Source organism: Gymnodraco acuticeps, unplaced genomic scaffold, assembly GCF_902827175.1.
Source record: "Gymnodraco acuticeps unplaced genomic scaffold, fGymAcu1.1, whole genome shotgun sequence".
NCBI lineage: Eukaryota > Metazoa > Chordata > Actinopteri > Perciformes > Bathydraconidae > Gymnodraco > Gymnodraco acuticeps.
Window position 1 is genome coordinate 1,426,614 of NW_022989799.1, and position 19,739 is coordinate 1,446,352.

A 19,739-nucleotide genomic window follows, 5' to 3' on the forward strand; every position below is an offset into this window, starting at 1 on the left:
AATCATCCCGTTTTTTTAAATGTAGTACCCAACCCTTTTTCACCATGATAAAGAAAAACGCCTTGTATTTCAATTTTGGTTTTTCAATTTTAAAACGAAAATTGAATATCCACTCCAGTGTGTTTTCTGATGGCTGTTTTCTCCTCAGAACCTCCTTGAAGAAGGTGGGGCTGTCCATTTAGTGGAAAGCTCACACCTGTCCCACACTACTATGACAGGTAAGAATTCAAATGAGTCGCAAAATACTACTAATAACAAACTTTATTCTGCAAGTCCAATCTGGATGTATCCCTTCTAATAAATAAGTGATGTGTACAATGAGTAAGTTTACACCATTAATTAACCATTTGCAATATATTTTCATCCTTGAATTGTGAAAATAACTGTAGACAGCTAATATAATGTCAGCCTGTTTCAGGTAAATGTGTGCATTTTGTCAGATGAATTGAATGACAATTGCAACGAGAACTGAATCACATGATTAAGAATAAGCCAAAACAGTCGAACTACATCTTAGCTCGTTTTTTAACCGGAGTTCAATAACTTCCTAAGACAAAAACCATGAGGGCAAATATATTTCCCAGCATTGTGCATCACTTTTAAGTGTCCCCTGGAAACAGTTTTCATTTCTCTTTATGCAGCTATCAACATTCATTTTTATTTTGCTTGTGTTTTGTCTATTTGCATATGTTTTATTTACAATGCATTGAGCTCTCAGGGCTACGAAGATACATTTCTTCAAAAGGTGTCACACCACCAGGTCTGTGTGACAGACATTTTCTAGCTTGGAAGTTAAGTGTTCATGCCACATATGTTCCATTGTTTGGCCTATGGTGGCCGGGAACTGAAAGAGCTGCTTATAAATAGTCCAAACTCAGAATATGGCTACTTCTTGAAACATGAAAAGGCACTTTAAGGCGGACATGTTTGGTCAAACCTCGGTTCATGATGTTAAATGTAACTTGGCTGCTGGAAACACAACACTTTACAATAATTCATGATCTTAAAGACATTTGTGAGTTTGATTGACAGCAAAGAACATTTTCTTCGGCATACTCATACAGTAACTTCAGATGGTGCGACCTACAATTAGTTGCAAGCACACAGTCACTCAACCTGCATGGCTCCAATACACAGAGGTCTGACTTCTCTCTTGTTTGACCTTTGCCCTTTGACACAGCCGAGTTTGACTGCTAAGTTTGCCTTTCAGGGGCGGTATGTTCCAATCCTGCAGGTCAGACATCCAGTTGCTGTCCATCTCACCCACAGAGGGACATTACTCTCAATAGTCTGTAGTGTGAGGCGGTTTGATGAAAATGCTCAGGCAGCAGAGAAGATGCAACAGATGTCCAGCAGAAGATGTTGATTAGTGTAAATCTCCTTTCATGTGTCTCCGTGGCTGTAAGGCAAAGTCCACTCTGGTACCGAGTGTTCTCTAGAAGCCCTGCTTGTGTTGTCCTCTGGACGTCTTTGCAATGTGTTCTTTTACAACCAAACATGATCATTCAGTCAGTATCTGTCCTGCTCTCGACTGTACATGTCCCTGGTCCATTTGATCATAGTCTCTGGAGATCGATAAAGGAAGATCAGTTTGGAGTAAAGTTCCTCTTCTAGCTCCAGCTCTCCAGTCTCACGCACCTGAATCACACAAACATGAGATGGTGGAAGATGATTACAAAGACATGATTTTCCAGTGCACTTACAGTAGCATGGCAACAAGTAGATTACTGTAGTTAAAGATCTGTTTCTTAGAATTTGAAAAATACAATACAATAAATGTGTGTACAGAATGTAAATGTTCACACACTGACCAGGAAGATGTCTGTGCAGAGCTTCAGGATGCGATCCACACAGGGCAGTTCCTCAAACATGATGGAGTGTGAGATCTCGCTGAAGAAGCCTCGCACAAACTTCCCAATGACTAAAACCACGGACACGTATAGACCCATGATCCTGGAGGGAGAGGGAAGAAAGAAGGACATTTACATCCAAGAAATAATTGCTCACAAATGAAGATGGTTATACTTTATTGTCAGATGACATATTGTTTCTCCATTTACAACACATGCAAACACAAACATTCAACACAATGAAAGATACCAAAAAGGTTTTATCAAACCCATGTATATATTTGTGATTGTGGGTTCTCTTACCCATATCCAGCCAGGAAACCCAGGCTGGGGGGGCTGACTTTGTCATTGAATATGACCATGGGTAGAACTCCACATGGGGAGGGGGCACAGTCTGCAATGGCAATGTCCCACCACTCCTGGTTCCCATTAAGTGACCTGTCACTCTTCAGGGACAGTGTGATGTTCAGGTAACCATCTTCATTACCTACAAGACAACACATCAGTTAAAGAAGACATTTGTATAAACACACAATGTACTGTACACCACTGTTATGTACTTCACTGTACTGTACTATACTTCTCGTGATTGTGCTGTTATGTTAAATGTTTGTTGTTTGTTTTTCATGTATTGAAAAATGTATGTATTTGGCTCAGTCAGAGGCGGCAGTGGCTCAGTCAGAGGCTCAGTCAGAGGCGGCAGTGGCTCAGTCAGAGGCGGCAGAGGCTCAGTCAGAGGCGGCAGTGGCTCAGTCAGAGGCTCAGTCAGAGGCTCAGTCAGAGGCTCAGTCAGAGGCTCAGTCAGAGGCTCAGTCAGAGGCTCAGTCAGAGGCTCAGTCAGAGGCTCAGTCAGAGGCGGCAGTGGCTAGGTCTGTAGGGACTTGGTCTTGGAACCGAAGGGTCACCGGTTCACGTCCCAATCGGACCAAAAAAAAAACGAGTGAGCTGGTAGCTGGAGAAATGCCAGTTCACCGCCAAGGTGCCCTTGAGCAAGGCACCTAACCTCGAAACTGCTCCCTTGGTGCTGGGTACCTGGCAGCCTCTCTGCTCTGCTACCTCTCCTATCTGCATGTGGTTGTGTGTGTGCATGTATATCCTCTGTGTGTGTAATGTGTGTAAACACAACAGAGTGGGGAAAGAAATGTCCCTGTAAGGGATGAATAAAGTATGTCTTCTTCTTATTGTGTCTTGATATTTGTCTATGTTGATGTTACACATGGAGCTGCTGTGATGAAAGTCAAATTTCAGACTTGATCTGACCATTAAAGTATTATCGTATTGTATACTAAAATGTACTGTACTGTAATTTACTGTACTGTAATATAATGTATAATAACCTCTGACCTTTGAAAAGTTGAGAGACTGGTTTGGCCTCAGCTCCATTGGGGGCCCGGATGTAGTTAGGGAACATATGAGGAACATGCCTGGGAAAGAGAACACAGCATGTGTAAGATATAACTACTGTAATATGAACTACAAACCATGAGCATCCTGTCAGAGTCAACCTACACAGGCTCAGTGCGGTTTCCAACCAGCAGTGAGGCCAGCTCTGCTCTGACTGGGTTCCCAGGCTCCAGGTCTATAGAGTGTTTGTAAAACGTGTGTTCCACTGTCCCTCCTTTACCCAGGTCCCTGTCAGAACCAGAGACATGCAGAGAGAAAGAGGGGTGAATAAAATCAGCCTTTAGAGACAAGAAGAAATACTAAGATACTCCTAGAGAGTGGGGTATGTTATTAGAGAGCAAAGGCTTTACCTCTGGAAAGTCCAGGCGAGACGTAGTGTTAGGTCCACTGGACTTCCAAGTAGTTCTTTAATGACTTCCTGTCTGCTGGGGGGGCTGATCCTCCACACAGATCCTGAACTACCTTCAATCATGGCCGTCACGATATCCTCATAACTGTAGAGCGTGATGAACTGCATGGCCACCTAAATGCACATACACACAAAATGATTAATTAAAAACAGGTATACAGAGAGGTGGCTACTCAAGTAGTGCACACACACACACCTTTCAGTTTGTTAACATACCATGTCAGAGTCATCAATGATGTTACAACTGAGCATTTGAAGAAATGTGATTCAAACTACTCTTTCTGAGGATCAGATCGTGCAGCAAAAAGATGACATTATCCATGGCAGATGCTTTTTTCCAAAGGGAGGTACAGTATATCAGTGAGGCTAATTGAGGGACATTCAGAGGCAGTATGGAAAGAGAGATAGAGTTTGCTATCCTCAACATTGCAGCAGTAAAATAAACCATGTGAGCAGATAAAGGGACCAAAGGGAGGTTGTGCATATGAAAGAAAGCGAAGGGGACCAAGCAGCCACCCTGGTGTTATCCCAGTAACAAGGAAGTGATGCCTCGACTTTCCTTTCTTGCCATCTTACTTTGAACAATCAGCAGGGACATTTCTGTCTTTATTTGATTACTTCTTCACAGCAAAGGCTAGCATTTAGTGCTATTTAAACTGATGAGTAAAACAGTCATTCTTGGTATTACAGATGAAACATTCATAACTCATTTACATTATATAACCTTGTGGTATTGAATTATTTTCCCTGGAGTCTATTTAAAATATATTGTGGAGTTGAACAAAACTCTGCAACTCAGATTTTGCACATGTTGAGTGATATAACAACTTGTTATAGTAATTTCCTGTATACATACACCTACACCTAGCTGGCAGAATTATAAGAAACTGATCTGATGATTGTTTATTTACATAAATGCTCAAACATCAGGAAAAACAGACAAGAGTGCATCCAGACATGCATTTCAATTAACTGAAATCAGTACGCACCGCATTGTCTCCAAATGTCTGGGTCATCTGGTCATATTCAGCCTCTGTGAAGGGCTGGATGGACTGCTGCTGCACACTCATGGTGAACAGGGACTAGACATACACAGAGGAAATGGTGGATTATGCAAATGTATATAATTTCACGCTGTGTCCTTTGCATTTTACACATGTACCTTTATTCTATGTGTCTGTATGTAGACTCAATAGAGTCCAAGCAACTGGATTGATTTCTATTTGTGAATCTTTGCACACTGTTACCTTACTTCTATGAGTATTCTAATGAAGGTCCAGGATCTATCAGATGTCCCACCTTCCTGGCAATTGTGCCTTTTGATCAAAACAAGTACAGTCTAAAACATACTTACAAAATTAAATAACTGTCTAATTTAAACGCCAATTTCCTATCAAAAATAATCCCTTTATGCTGCCAATTAATTGAACACTGCAGACTTTTTGATCAAATACAACATGTAGATGCAGCTGCTCTGCCGTAGCAGCTTTAAAAGAATATTTTGTTCTGCTTTAAGAGACGGTAAAAGACACTACTATAAAAGTCCATTACCTCGTATCCTCCCAGCTTGACGGTCACTGTGACATCGATGGGGTGGCTGACCACACCCACCACTGATCTGACCAATGAGATGAAGAGTAGAGGGAACCAGATGATGCAGATCAGGAAGAAGATGATGAGTCCACCCATGCCATATTTCACCATCTTCTTCTTCTTCTGTCCTTTGGGCTGTGGGTATTTCTGAGGGCAGAACATATTGTAATAGTATCAGATAAGTGCCCTGCCTTCAGCTTCAAAGAGAACGTGCTGTGGGGAAAGGGTCATATCAACCATTGATCACAGACAGTAAAGTGCGACATAGTATAAAACAAGGTGGTTATTCCTAGGATAATGAGCTCCTCATTTATCGCTGTTCTGGCTCGGTGTACAAATCCACATCAGTGTTGAAAGCTGAAGCTCAATTTGTCTGGAGTCTGCCAATTGATTACATTAAAACAGGACACCCATGTTAATGGTGTCAGTCATAGGAGCTTCAGTTGAAGTAAACAAGCCTTTATGTTTACAGAGACAGCAGCTAGTCAGTCTCTCCCTAATAAACAACATAATTATTGTTTATTTACATTACACAAGCAAAACGCATTTAAACCCATGTTAAGTTTGGTTTTTAACAATGAAAAATGGTGCTGCACATATACTTCATACTGCTTTAGTTTGGAAGAAGCTGTTGCCCTTTAATTTAGTTTCATTGATGCATTCCGGACACATCACTGTTCTCATGCACTTCATACCTTCTCTGTCTCACGGCTGCATTTGATGATGAAGATGTTGGCATAAATGTCCTCCACACACATCCAGTTGGACAGAGACAGAGTGGTGTCAGTCCAAACCCAGTCCATCACTGCTCTCAGCTCCACCAGGAAGGGAACCAGACGAAACCTACAAACACAACATCCATAGCAAACTGTAAACATACTGTACGGTGATTCTAGACCCCTTATACCTCCCTCCCTTTCCATTAGAAACCTAATCTGTCTCAGTGTGTGTCGGACTGGCTTTGTGTCCGTACCCTTGGAAGAGGAACAGGTTGAGGTGGTTGTATTTCTTGGTGAGGAAGTTGCCTAAGATACGAGTGGGGTATCCACAGCGGATCTGATAGGCTGACAGGCCGAAGTAAATACACTTGACAAAGTACCAGAGCTGGGCCACAAAGTTCTGATTGAACTTCCTGAAAAGAGACGAGAGATGAAGAAAAACAGAGCGTGTTAAATCTACTTGAACTCTCTGATTTAGTCCATTGGTGATAACCAAGGAATACCATGAAAACTCCATTAATACAATAAATACATGAATCATTTGACTTCACCTTTCAGTGACAGCAGGCAGGATGAAGAACATCCACAGGTGGATCCCAAACACAAGGATCACCTGAAGGAAGGAAGGAGAGTAGGAAGGGTATTAGGAAGGAAAACAAATCCCCAAATGTATGCCAAGCTTTGATGAACTAGACAGGTGGACACACATCTTCTGGACACACATGTTCATTTGAAGGGGGGCACACCTTTTTGGCTGCTCCAGGCACCTGTACCACAACATGTTTAACACCCACATACACACAAACACACACACTCATCACCAGTAATGTAATGGCATGGAGAGGTGTGCTACTCTATGAAATAAAACATCTGATACTGGCTGTCAGCAGACATGGCTGCCTTGTTGTGTGGATTTCAATGCAAATCTATTACACTTTTACAGGTCAGAGTAGGCGCTTAAACTAATTGGGGCCAGGCGGAGGTCATTTATTTACAGAACTGCAGGTCCAAGTAACTTCACACACAGTTCTGCACAGCCTCTGGTGCTCAGTAACAAACACCAAGTGTGAAGTAGATCACTCAAAGGGCTGAGGAGATCATCGAAACTCAGATACACACACGTGAAACACTGAGATGTCTATTATAATACAGTGATGTTTTTACGAAGAAGAGCAAGGTCACTCTGCAGGACTCTCTGGGTCTCCTTAAAAGTCACTGTCTATCTAGGAAGTAATTGGATGACATGAATTTACAAATCAAATCTTTCAGCTGAAATACAGGAATGAAAATCCACTCATTTGTGATTATAGAGTGCCACAACCCACATCCTGACTTAAATGCATGAATGCTAATACTCTGAAAACATGAGCTGAACCTGGAAGATGAGTTTTCCTAACACAGCCTTGCGCAGGTACAGCGCTCTGTCGATGATCATGGTGCTGAACTGGATGAGCAGCATCACCAGGAAGGCCTCGGGGACCTGGTCCTCCGACAGGGTGGAGGCTATGTCCGCCGCTGCACTGTGTTTCTGAAGGGGAGACAGACACTCTTTGATACAAATATGGAATGTTACATAGTATTTGTATATAATTAGAATATTAACAAATGTGATGCAGCTATTGACTGAGAATTCAATTAACTTTTTCCCATTACTATACATTACATTGTATTTAGCAGATGCCTTTAGCCATAAAGAATCAAACTTACAGCAACAAGAAAAATGTAGGCATATTCACTTCAAAATAAGTTTAAAATTAATGTACTTGCTTTGCTTTTCGCTTTGAAATCAAATGGATTACAAGTGTACTACTACTCACTATTTGAGTAAACATGTAGGTAGTTTCCACATGCACTTGCTGGTTTTGTTAATGCAGGGCAAGCTGTGCTATGTGTCAAAAGATTAGGTGAATGTGATATGGAATATTAGTAAGATGAATTGATATCCTCTTATGTCACATTACTCATCTCATAACTTCAAAACAGCCAGTAACTGTGGTTAGTGGTTTGATAAAGTGGAAACATCACATGATTCAAGTACACACAAGACATGGTCAATTGTGAGTGAAGTTGATGATTTCTTTAACCTACTAAATTCTAAAGTATAATAATTTTTTTTAAACATATTGTTGTTAAGGATTACACATCTTAAGTGTTAATGTGGTGTTTCAGTAGCTGGTTGTATATGTGTTTATGTCAGTCAAACTGCATTTTCTATTAATGTGCAAACCTCATAAAATGCCACAAGCTGCATTTGAAGTACTATGAAAATGGGAGCAAGTCACTACATTTAACATGCGTCTGCTAATGTTTAAATTCAAAGCTGAGCTAAGAAATGAAGAGACGGGGATATTTAAATAAACACGCCTGCGGTTGTGAAAAATTGACTCCCATTTGAGAATCAATAAGTAATATAATTATTTATCAGTGACTAATTACTACTTGTTTTAATAGCTAGGATAGCACACCCACCACTTAACTGCACAGGTGCTATTTAGGCAACACATTTGTATATGTTTAGACTTTATGTTAACAGGAGTGAAATGTCAGTCCCCTGAAAGTGAAGCCAAAAATCTCCATCGCCCCCCAGTGGCTGGCTGCAGTATAGCCTTCTGTTCAGAGAGACAAAGACATCTTCCATCCAAACGCCCCACCCATTTCTCACCCCAAAGGCCCAAAAGCCGAAGATGACGATGATGAAGTCGATGACATCAGTCAGGAACATGAATGCATAGACATCTGTGGCAGTCCGGTACTCAGCATGGAGGATCCCCCCGAAGAAGCTCTGCGCCGGCCGGTATACACTCCGGATCCTGCAGAGGGGACACCATCAATAAACACTGCACTGCTGGAAACAGTAATCACGTTCCCCAAATACATTACACTTTGTACTTTACTTTTCCTATGATTGCAACGGAAATATTTGTTTAAATCTGAACTAACTTATGGCTTCTGTTATGGTGACATCTTATTCTCTATCCTGCTCACCCAGAGATGCAGACATGTTTTATCTTGTGTCCCACAGCCAGCAGTTTCTGACTGGCTTCCTCTCTCCTCCTGCCTTTCTGCTTCTTCTTCTTCTTCTTCACTGGTTCCTCACAGGGATCTGCACTCTCAGCCGTGGCCTCCTCTGGAGCAGACAGAACCAGAACCAATGAGGTCATGAGATTCAAACAGAACAGCAAACCAACAAAAACAATCAAAAATGTACATTTTGAAACATGATGCCTCTGTTCAACGTGCTACAGTATGTGACTTACAGTAGCAGTAACTTAAAGAGATTTAAATACCTAGTAAAGTGGAGCCCAGAAACAGGCACATTTACTGATGAGCTTTCAGAATGATCTTTGTTATTTGGAACAGCAGTGAAACCTGCACATTAAAGGGGACCTATCATGCAAAATGCACTTTTTGATGTCTGTTATACATTAAGATGTGTCCCCGGTGTGTCAGGGAACTCACGCAGCTTCAGAAAATAAAACCCTCTCTCTTTTCCTCCGAACCCAAATCTCTAAAAACGGGGGAACAACGGAGCTGATCCAGATTTGCGTCCGATATGATGTAATATCTGAAATGTGGACCCAAAGCACTATCAGAAACGTTGCTATCAGAAACAATGCCCGACTGTTTTGGACGTAATATGGTCGGTGTTTACATTAGCATCGCTAACACTCAGAGCTAACCTGTACTGGAGAGCATGTGCGTGAAGAAGCAGGAAATAAAAAGGAACTCACCTTGTGGTATAACCGCCAAGAGAGAAAGCCTTTGAGCTCCATACTGTTTCAGAGAGAATCCTTGATAATCCATGATATGGCTTTTCATCACCGCAGTATTTAGTTTACATTACATGTCACTTGTTAGACGCTTTTATCCAAAGCGACTTACATACTCAATACTGTGGACAATCCCCACAGGAGCAATTTGGGGTGAAGTGTCTCAGGGACACAACGACATGCTGACTGCAGCGGGGTTTGAACCTGTGACCCCCTGACCCCAACACCTACAGACAACCCACTGCACCACACGCCTCGCGCCTTTAGACAGTAGCTGCCGGGTCCCGCATGAGCTCAGCGCCCTCCTTTTTTTTATCAGTTATTTTATGTTTAAAGCTTTATACCCCAAATCAGCACTTTTGAAACAGGAAGTGAAATAGAGGGGTATGAGGCCTGGCTAGAATGGGTGATCTGTTTGGTATTTTGAGCAAAACACTTCATAGACATGTTTTTTATATATTTGTATATATCTGAGACCTATGCTATTGCCTACAAATAGCATGATAGGTGACCTTTAAGTAAAAATGTTAGTTCCTTCTCTTCATAAAGCATACATTGAATGCGGATTCCATGCTTTTGTGCTGCTGTAAAGTGTTGTGTCTTGGAAAGCGCTGAGTGTAGTATCAGTTTTGACACTTTGAGCTGTGTTCTATTTCAATCTCTAGAATCAGTTGTAAAAATTATTGCAGCTAACAATAAGAGCATGCATGTTAGCTGTCAGTGTTCGCTCCAGGAACAGCTGAACTTAGCTTACATACATTTACAACACAGCCACACATTTAGCAATCCGTGCAATGGCATGTCTTGGTAGAGACTTGTAGAACACCAAAAAGGTTGTTCAGACAGGATCATTTTCACCATAGATTTTGTTTTCGCAAGGGAAACACAGATGTGCATCAATAACTGCCTGATTTAAGTATTGATTAGTACATTAAGGAAATATGATATGTACATTTTTGACAGCAAACCGCATTTGTTTAAATTTGGTTTAGATGTTAATGAATTTGGGACCAACACTGAGAAGAAGGTTTCCAGCCCTGTTAGATGGTCCAACAAGCATTGAGGTTGACTCATAATGGACCTTATCTTTGGGAGGATGTATTTTTATCAAACATGCAGAATGATGGTGGGATTATAATTTACGACACATATACATCCTTGAATGTGGTACACCGACATGGAATGCAGCTTTGTTAACATGATGAGTCCCAGATCTACCATCTCAGTCCACACATGATCAAGCCACTCACCTTTGCTGCTCTGTTTCTTGGGTTGTTTAGATTTATTTCTGAAGCGGAGACCGCTGCTTTTCTTTGGGACTTCCTCTATCCCCTGCTCACTGTCTCCCTCCATCCTATCCTCCCTAGGCCTGCTGGGAAGATTCTCAATGTTCAGCCCAGACGTAGGCTCCTCTCTGGGGGCTGCCTCAGCTGCAGGAGGCTGTGCGGGGGCAGCAGAGCTGGTGCTGGGCTCTACAAGGTCCACAGAATCCTAAAGGGAGAAAATATGTATTAAAAAAAAATAATATGAAAAGTACTCTAATGCCTTTAAAACCAACATTACAAAATAACATCCAATATCATGTATTGGCACCAACCTTCTCACTTGGGTCCAGCTCAGTGATCTCCAGGTTCTCCAGGGTGGATGTGGAGCTCACTCGGCCCTCCTCCTTGTCCTCCTCTTCTGCTCTCCCCTCCTTCCTCCTTCCATCTTCATCTCCTTCTCTCGTTTTTCCTTCTTCCTTACAGCTCTCTGGTGAGGGGCTCTGCTCCTCCAGGGGGCCTTCATGGTCCCACAGGCCGTACCGCTACACACACACAGGAATTATATTGAGCACTTCTGTTGGAGACAGGTCTACCAAATCCTTTCTCATGTAAAGCTACATTAAGCATCTTGACAGATGAACACTAGAAACATCGGTCTGAGCACAATTTTACACATTATACTAAACTAAACACTAGGGCTAATTAGATCTACCTACAAGAACATTGCTGTTCCTCATCATTAACTAATGAGTAGATTCTCAGTAGAAAATAAAAAGAACAGTATGCTTAAGACTCAGATTTCTACCTTCTTAGCAGTGTGGAAAGGATCAGTGTGCTGAAAGCATTAAGGTAATAACAATAATAGGGAAGGCTGTGGCTCAGTGGGTTACTGCTCAGTGGGTTAGTGTGGTGATCTTCGAATCAGGGGGTAGCAAGTTCGAGTCCCACTGCAGTCAGCATGTCGTTGTGTCCCTGAGACACTTTACCCCAAATTGCTCCTGTGGGGATTGTCCACAGTACTGAATGTGTGTAAGTCACTTTGGATAAAAGCGTCCAACAAGTGACATGTAATGTAATACAAATAAATGTCCTTTACACAGCGCTTTACACAGCGCTTTACACAGCGCTTTACACAGTGCTAAAAGACGCTTAAAGCTGCTAATAAAATAACGAGCTGCAGGAATCCCTTAGCCAGCCATTTTGCTACTGATATCAGTTTATGATATAATTTAAATAATAATTTAAAGTCTTCATTAATATCCCCGTATAGTGACATTGGGCTTAAAGAAATACTTTATATTTTGTTTCACGATGTCACAGGTGATATTGGTTAAAGCTAAACAGAGTAGGCCAATTCAAATCACATCCGCACTTCAGTCATGATATTGATAAATAAGCTACAGCTGGAAACATAAAACAAAAACATAAAATTAAATGACAAGCCTGCTTTGATTAATTCTGTCACCATTGTAAACTGTGTCCATCAGCTGTATCTAAAGTGCATTCTGCCACACAGTTCTTAAGGGTTGAGCAGCAAGAGGAAACTGTCCTAACTGTAACATGTACAAGTGGGGATATTTTGAAAAGTTGAAGGTGGCCAGTTATGCCCATGTGGTTTTCCCCTGTACCACAGCTGTAACACCGCTGTAAAGACTGACCATGAGCAGGGAGCGGTGGAAGAACAGCGCCAGCAGCTGCAGCAGATCGTATTTGATGTAGTTGTCGGTCTTCTCCAGGCCCAGGATGCAGGGAGGGAAGAACGGCTTGTCTTCATTCAGAGTCATCTCATACACACTGTTCCACGGGAAGAATCCAAACTGGAACAGGTACTTCACCACCACCATCACCTGGAGACAGAACAGCATGGCAACACCCGTCAGAGCATCAGTAACCATGGTGACCCCATCACAGCTGTGAGAAGATGTCATAACACTCCCAGTAACTGACTTATCACCAGTAATATTAAAACACTGTACTGTGATGCTATCAATGAACGATAAGGAGATCAAGCGTATGGTTGGGTCTGCCTTTTATCATGTCAGAGCAGGCGGTCCTAAAAACAAATCTTCATGTATTATAAAGTCTAACTTCTTATTTCATTGTCAATACGGCAAAATGTCTTATTTATAAATCACATATCTATTTTGAGTGTTGTCAAAATATAGACACAACTAAAACACCAAACACTTAAAACCTTATCAATTCAGCTAAAATTAATGACTATTTTTAAGCTGTCCAAACTTGTATTTTTGGTCAGTTGGATGCAGAAAAAAAAGCTGTAAACGGAGCATTGGAAAGTATATTAAATGATAAGTTGAAGTGTTAGAATTAATTTGTAGTAGTGTTTGTGTCCAACTGATAAATATCATTTCAATACTCTCTTTACCTTTTTTTTTACTCCACCGATTCCTGAAAATAATCTGTCTCTCTTTAGCTTCTATTGTTCCACTATGTTGAACTATTACTCATCATGTTTTAAATGTGAAGCAGGTTAAGTGGAATCTGACGGAGCTTTTTGATTGAAAACAGCCGTCTGCTGCTTCTAGAAACGATTCAAGCGAAACAGAAGAAAAACAGTAGAGTTGTGCTGCCAGATAGCTCAGGGATTGGAGGCTCATATGAGGCGTTCACTGCCAGCATGTCATCCCTTCTCTCTCCCTTTTTCATCACTGTCTTGACTCAAGGCACAAACACTAGAGTTGTGGGCGATTAAACCCAAACAGAGGAAGGGGCAGGATTTGAACCTAGGTTTTTGATAAGAAAGCATGTGTTGCTGACACTGCCGTTTGGAACCACACAGTGGCACTGCTGTTGTTGCAGCACATGACTCACTCACTCAGAAGCACGTGCCCTCTTAAACCAAAAAAAGGGCTAAAAGGCAATAAATATGTCAGTAGAGCTGAGCAATTGGAGCTAATCCACCGTGAGATATTTGACATCAATTGGTGGATCTTGGGTGACTCCAAAAGTGTGTTTGTTTTTAATATTACAGTTGTATTTTGCACCTCGGGGTAACTGATGCTTTGGGATTGTTTTTACTCAGGTAGTAAAACAAATCAACAGAATTCCCCAGTTTCCCTTCAAGAGTTCTAATAATGAACTTTACTTTCTGGAGTGCATCTCCTCACCTCTGTGTAGACTATGGCAGTCATCCAGAACCTCTTGGTGGGTCTGGGAACAGACAGCATGGCCCACAGGAACACCATGATGGGGAGGACCAGGGAGATGACCGAGGCGCTGACCCCGTTGTTCATCACGATGATGAGGTAGCAGACCAGCTCAGAGTTGGCAGCCAGCAGGTGGTAGAGGGCGAAGAGCAGCTGCAGCAGGCGGCTCTGAGTGTGGTAGAAGTCCCTGCTCTGCTTCAGCTCCTCGATGAAGAACTGCCTGCACAGAGGAGGGAACCAGGAGTAGGTATTCATTCATGATTGTACTCATCACCAGTCTTACAGAATCAGGTTTATTGTTATTAAACAACAACTTACTATTTTAAGACAATTATACTATTAAAATATAGCAATATTTACATGAAATATAGATGAAATATATATATATATATATATACCTGTAAACATGTAATAGAATAAAATAAGTGCAGTAAGTGGAAAGCTGTGCAGATGTAAAAGTTAGCTTTGTGTACCATGTGCACAATTCCAATATCTAATAAAACCAAAATCCAGAGTTATCAAGTAAAACAAAAGTTCAAAAATAACATAATTTTCTATGAACACATTTACTATGCAAATATTGTGGTATTACTGCTGCGATAGACGCATAAGAAACCTCTGAAACCACAGTTAGTCTTCTTTAGTCATGAGGGGTAATTACTTTTTTAGTGATTTCTATCGTTTAGTATACATATATTAACATATTCAACCATTAGACCTTATACATATTTTTATTAGGGTTGTTATTGTTAATGCATAAACGCTTGTGGTTAATCTGGAAACCTTAAGGCGTAAAAAAAAACAATTAATGCAAAAATATGCACATTATCAAGATTGAGTCCAACTTCCTACTGCAACTGCAGCGTGGATGTTTTCCATAATTTGCATGGCAGTGAAAAGAGAAAGAAATGTGAGAAAAGTCACATGTATTATCCCTCACAATATACAAGTAAATACTAGTCTTTTAAACTATTACTTTGATAACAGGAAAACATTTTTTTAATCGATTGACACCACTCATTTTTATTTTACATTGCCCTTTTTCCTGTTATGAATCATTTGAGTAGGCCTTAAGTCAAACTAGGAAGATAGGAACAGCTGGGATGTTTATCTTAAGGTGGCATCTTTGTTTTTGGATCAGAAGATGTTTTGACTAGAGGCAGATATGTTTATGAGTCTAAGAATCAGTTACATTTGCAGTCCAACAAGAATTTGGCAGAATAGATTGTGGAACACAGAGTGACTGCATACTTGTATTCACTTGTATCGTTCATCTGCCGTTTCCCTTGGCCAAGCTTTGATTAAACCTTCAGTATTGTTAGATATTAGTCCCATCTTCCAGAAGCCTCTTTGTTTTCCAGTCATATTGCTCAAAACTGAATTTCCATCCCTGAGCTCCTACCTGTCTCCCAGCAGCTCGCTGGCTGTTCTCGAGTGTCTGTTCTGTTGTTTGCTCTCCACTGGCATCAGCTCCGTGTTGCTGGAGGGGGGGTCTGGAGTCAACTGGTCCCCAGAGCTGTTGAGCCCGGGCCTGGGGGTGGAGCGGCCCGTCACCGCCCTGCTGTCCACCTCCAGGCAGCTGATTCAACACACACACGTACACACACACATTATGGATACAGAAAAAATGTGGGAATCCAACTGTCTAGAGGGGTGGAATTCAGATACTTGAGTAAAATAACTAATACATCAATGTGATAATACTCCATTACAAGGGAAATTCTCACAATCTCTTAGTAAAATTGGAAAAAAATGTATTTATTCTGCAGAAAATTCCTCTTAATAATTACACATATATAATCATATATTACATACAAAGTGTTCATATTTTTGTCTCAATCACCACTTTACTGATGTAGATAAACAAAGCTCTGATACACAAACGATGCAAGTTTACCACTTTCTTTCTTAACTTTTCTAAGTATTTTGGATAATTGCACCTTGTGTATCTTAAACAGTTATTGCACCGGTTTATGTCAAAATAAATATATTGTAAATATATATATATTTTTTTTAAATGTAGCGGCAGAAAGGTATAAAGTAGCGTTAAATGGAAATACTCAAGTTACTTTAAAATTGTACTTAACTACAGTACTTGGTTAAGTGTGCTTTAGTTACTAAGTGTCACTAATATGTTATAAAGAGCCTCACCAGTAGTGACACTGAACATGTTAACAGAATAAAGACAGGCTCTCATTACATCACCTGTTTTTCAGGTCTCAGGCTCGAAAATGACACTTCCAGAACAAATGACCATAACTACACTTGTAAAAAAGGGGAAAATTAATAATCTTTTTTCTCAAAGTAATGATAAACCTGTGAGTTGGATGTAGAAAAGTCAGAATCAATATAGATGTTTTTTATTTTAAAGAAAATTCAGATTGAACATTGATTGTGTCCGTCCAAAGAAAAACCATTCCTTATAGTGGAAACTACCCTTGGATGATGGGATCGAAGACTAAAAGCTTTAGGAATCCAAATTATAACATAATAAGTACCCTGTATCAAGATTGATGCAAAACAAGTGACATTTGACCTTTTTAGAGAGGCTTAGCACAAAAAACTCCACCTCTGTCATTTGGGCTGATCTGGGCGTATTTGCCGTTTTTCTGGAACCCATTGGTCGATATTGATGATTGACATCTCTTTTGAACCGTTAGAGCCAATAGAATCGAAGGGGAATTTCCACATACACACACACGTTACCATTGAGAAGTGAGAGCTATGCGCACGCAGTTTTCCCAAAGCGAAACCTATCTTACGCTCTGAAATCTGAAAATGTAAAACTAGGTTTATTGCTGATGGATTATCAGAAATCATTTCAAAGTGACACAGATACATTGGATTAACCTATGGATTAACCTTCAGCAGCGTTGTTATCGTTTTAACGCCATTGAACACAACTTTTGATCAGAATAAGAGCTAAGGTAAGAAATGTGCAGTGTTTGCTACCTAATGCCACGTGTTGTGATGTCTGTTTTTGTTTCCCAGGTCGCGAGTTTTGATCATGGAGTGATGATACTGATACCTATCTAATCTGTGTATTCTCACGATGCTAATCGATTGGTTGGATTTGCATTTACGATAAGCAATAAGGGTTTTATACCGTGAGTTCTGTGCTAACGGTGTTAGCATTTTTTCGCTCAGGGCTAATTCAGAGGCTCAGCGTTAGTCTTGTGTTTTTTTTTGCTAAAAATAGTTCATATCATCAGTTAGCTGAGTTTCTTCCCGTTACATGGATATGACACATTCATAGTTTATTAAAGAAGCCCTCAGACACTGTTGCTTGCAGATGAGGTGTGGTGTCTCACCCATTTGTGGATTGTGAATAAAAGACACCGTGACACACTCTTCTTCCACACTCACCTGTATCTGGGGAAGTCTGGATCGCTCTCATCCAGGCAGGTCTCCAGAGTGGGACTCTCACTGTCCTGAGAGAGCTGCTCCTCTGTGGAGTCTTCTGTGGCGTTATGCTGTGGAGGGAGACACACCTGAGTGAGTGTATGCGCTGAATGTGTAACTCTAAATGTATGTGATTGGCTGTTGTGTGTACCTGCTGTATCTTGTGTATGATGAAGTAGCGCTCGTTGCACAGGACAGTGGATGTCTCTCTGTACTGTTTGGTCAGCAGGTTCAGCCACTGAGTCAGCCCGTCCACCATGGCCAGAACGACGGCCAATAGGAAGCGCAGGATGTCCAGGATCCTCTGAACCATCTCCCCGTGACCTGTAGCGCCCGGACAGAGACGAGCTGTGATTGACTGTGGATTAAACTTCTGAGAAACCTCATTTTTTGTGTAGGTTTATTTTCATATATTGAGTAGATATAGTGGATACAGCGAGTTATTTTTTTTAATGAACTGTATGTAGAGAAAATATATGCAGAGCAGTCCAAATATCATCACATTTCTACTAGTTCTGTCTTGTTTTATAATGTATAATGAACCTGCTCCTGTTATCATTTCGAATTTTGAACACTAGAACCAGTGTAGTAGAAAAGCCCTTTTCTTGTTTTCTGTGGAGCCCTGATCCTCCCGTTCTTCAGATGATGGGAGCTCAGGTCTGAAGCTTTTGTTCTTTGCTTGTTCTTTTTTGGTAAGTGGAGTTTAGGGTTCATTTAGTTAAGTAATAATTTTTATTTATTGTTTTTGCCATTGCTCATTGTTCTGAAGTTAAATAAATTGCTGAACTGGATTACCTTTGTGCTACTGACTTTGCTTCTTAGTGTTTAGGTTCTCTTAACCCAGACACATAATACATGAGATCTATTCAATAGGATGTGCTGTTGCATGTTTGAACTTGTATCTATGTACTGTCTTATTATTATTATTATTATGGGTAATCATACATAATAAAGTCTAGAATCTGAACCAATTATCTCTTAAGTACTATAAACAGGAAGCCATTCATGTAATACACACTGTCAAAACATGTTGTGAGGGTGAAAGGTTGAGGAAGAAAAACAAATGTGAACCTACCAGACTGCTGTTCCTCTGGCTCCTCCTCCTCCTGAAGGCAAGGGTCCTCAAACACATCACTGTCTCCACAACCTACACTCACACATACAAACAAATGTGGGAGGCTGAAATCATGCTGGCTAAAGAGGAATTATTCCTGAGTATTTCTAAAGGGAAATTCCACTCCTCTCACAGTACAAGTTGAATTTCTGGAAGAAGTTCTGTCCTGCACAGTGACCCTATGATTAAGAAAAGCCTTATGTGCATATAGGTTAGATTTCACTTTATTGTCATTGCACCATTTGTTTTCTCAGTATAACATTAAGCCGTCTTTGGCTCTTTTCAGCTGTAATAATGTACATTGCCCCTCTGTGGGACTAATAAAGGTATTCTGATTCTGATAAATACTGAGTTGCAGTTGCTAACCTAGTTCTAACCATAGGTGCAAGAACTGTGGTGCCTGGTGAGCGTTCTTGACCTGGTTTTATATGTTGGTACAGGAGAGGTCCTTCATGATCTGGCCACCCAAATATTTCTCTTCTCTTTTAGATATCTTTTTGGGCCAGAGGGTGCCTGGAAGTTCAGCAAGCGGGATTCAAACCTGCATACTTGGCTGCGAGCTCTTAACACTAAGCTATCTGGCGGCCCGGCACCCAGAAGTTTCTAACTGGCAACACGCGCATGCCTTTGGTCTTTATTACATCTCAGTGGGCTCTTTGGTTATGTTGTTGTTGAGAGCCACGTCCTGGACTCATCTTTCTTGTTATTGAGGTCAAACTTTGTGTTGTCTGCAAATGTAAAAATTGTATTGGAACACTGTACAGGGGGGCAGTCATAGGTGAAAAGGGAATAGGCGAAAGGACCAAGTACAAAGCCTGAGGGACACCAAATTCCGTGGACATGGAAGTGCAGCCTCAAGTAACAGAGGGAAGTCTTTAAACAAAAATCTCTAAGCTGAGAGATCAGTTTGGACGGGATGATGGTGTTGAAGGCTAAACTAAAGTTGATAAACAGCATTCTCACATCAATCAATCAATGTTTATTTATATAGCCCAATATCACAAATGTTACATTTGTCTCAGTGGACTTTACAGTTTGTACAGAAT

General features: G+C 40.9%; 1 protein-coding gene across 1 annotated transcript in view; it reads right to left on the reverse strand.

The window, feature by feature from the left end:
- Positions 1 to 242: 242 nt before the first annotated feature.
- piezo1 (piezo-type mechanosensitive ion channel component 1) overlaps positions 243 to 19,739 on the reverse strand; it is a 39,087-nt gene continuing 19,590 nt past the window's right edge. The window contains exons 22-43 of the mRNA XM_034223385.1: positions 18,655 to 18,726; positions 17,731 to 17,903; positions 17,544 to 17,650; positions 15,580 to 15,756; positions 14,139 to 14,397; positions 12,669 to 12,857; positions 11,343 to 11,552; positions 10,996 to 11,236; positions 8,961 to 9,102; positions 8,638 to 8,785; positions 7,351 to 7,503; positions 6,527 to 6,588; positions 6,230 to 6,388; positions 5,952 to 6,099; positions 5,215 to 5,403; positions 4,653 to 4,745; positions 3,605 to 3,777; positions 3,360 to 3,482; positions 3,195 to 3,274; positions 2,154 to 2,337; positions 1,812 to 1,953; positions 243 to 1,638 (exon numbers count right to left, since the gene is read on the reverse strand). Of these exons, the coding sequence (XP_034079276.1) occupies positions 1,510 to 1,638; positions 1,812 to 1,953; positions 2,154 to 2,337; positions 3,195 to 3,274; positions 3,360 to 3,482; positions 3,605 to 3,777; positions 4,653 to 4,745; positions 5,215 to 5,403; positions 5,952 to 6,099; positions 6,230 to 6,388; positions 6,527 to 6,588; positions 7,351 to 7,503; positions 8,638 to 8,785; positions 8,961 to 9,102; positions 10,996 to 11,236; positions 11,343 to 11,552; positions 12,669 to 12,857; positions 14,139 to 14,397; positions 15,580 to 15,756; positions 17,544 to 17,650; positions 17,731 to 17,903; positions 18,655 to 18,726 (3,353 nt within the window). The 3' untranslated portion in view covers positions 243 to 1,509. The remainder of the gene's footprint in view (positions 1,639 to 1,811; positions 1,954 to 2,153; positions 2,338 to 3,194; positions 3,275 to 3,359; positions 3,483 to 3,604; positions 3,778 to 4,652; positions 4,746 to 5,214; positions 5,404 to 5,951; positions 6,100 to 6,229; positions 6,389 to 6,526; positions 6,589 to 7,350; positions 7,504 to 8,637; positions 8,786 to 8,960; positions 9,103 to 10,995; positions 11,237 to 11,342; positions 11,553 to 12,668; positions 12,858 to 14,138; positions 14,398 to 15,579; positions 15,757 to 17,543; positions 17,651 to 17,730; positions 17,904 to 18,654; positions 18,727 to 19,739) is intronic.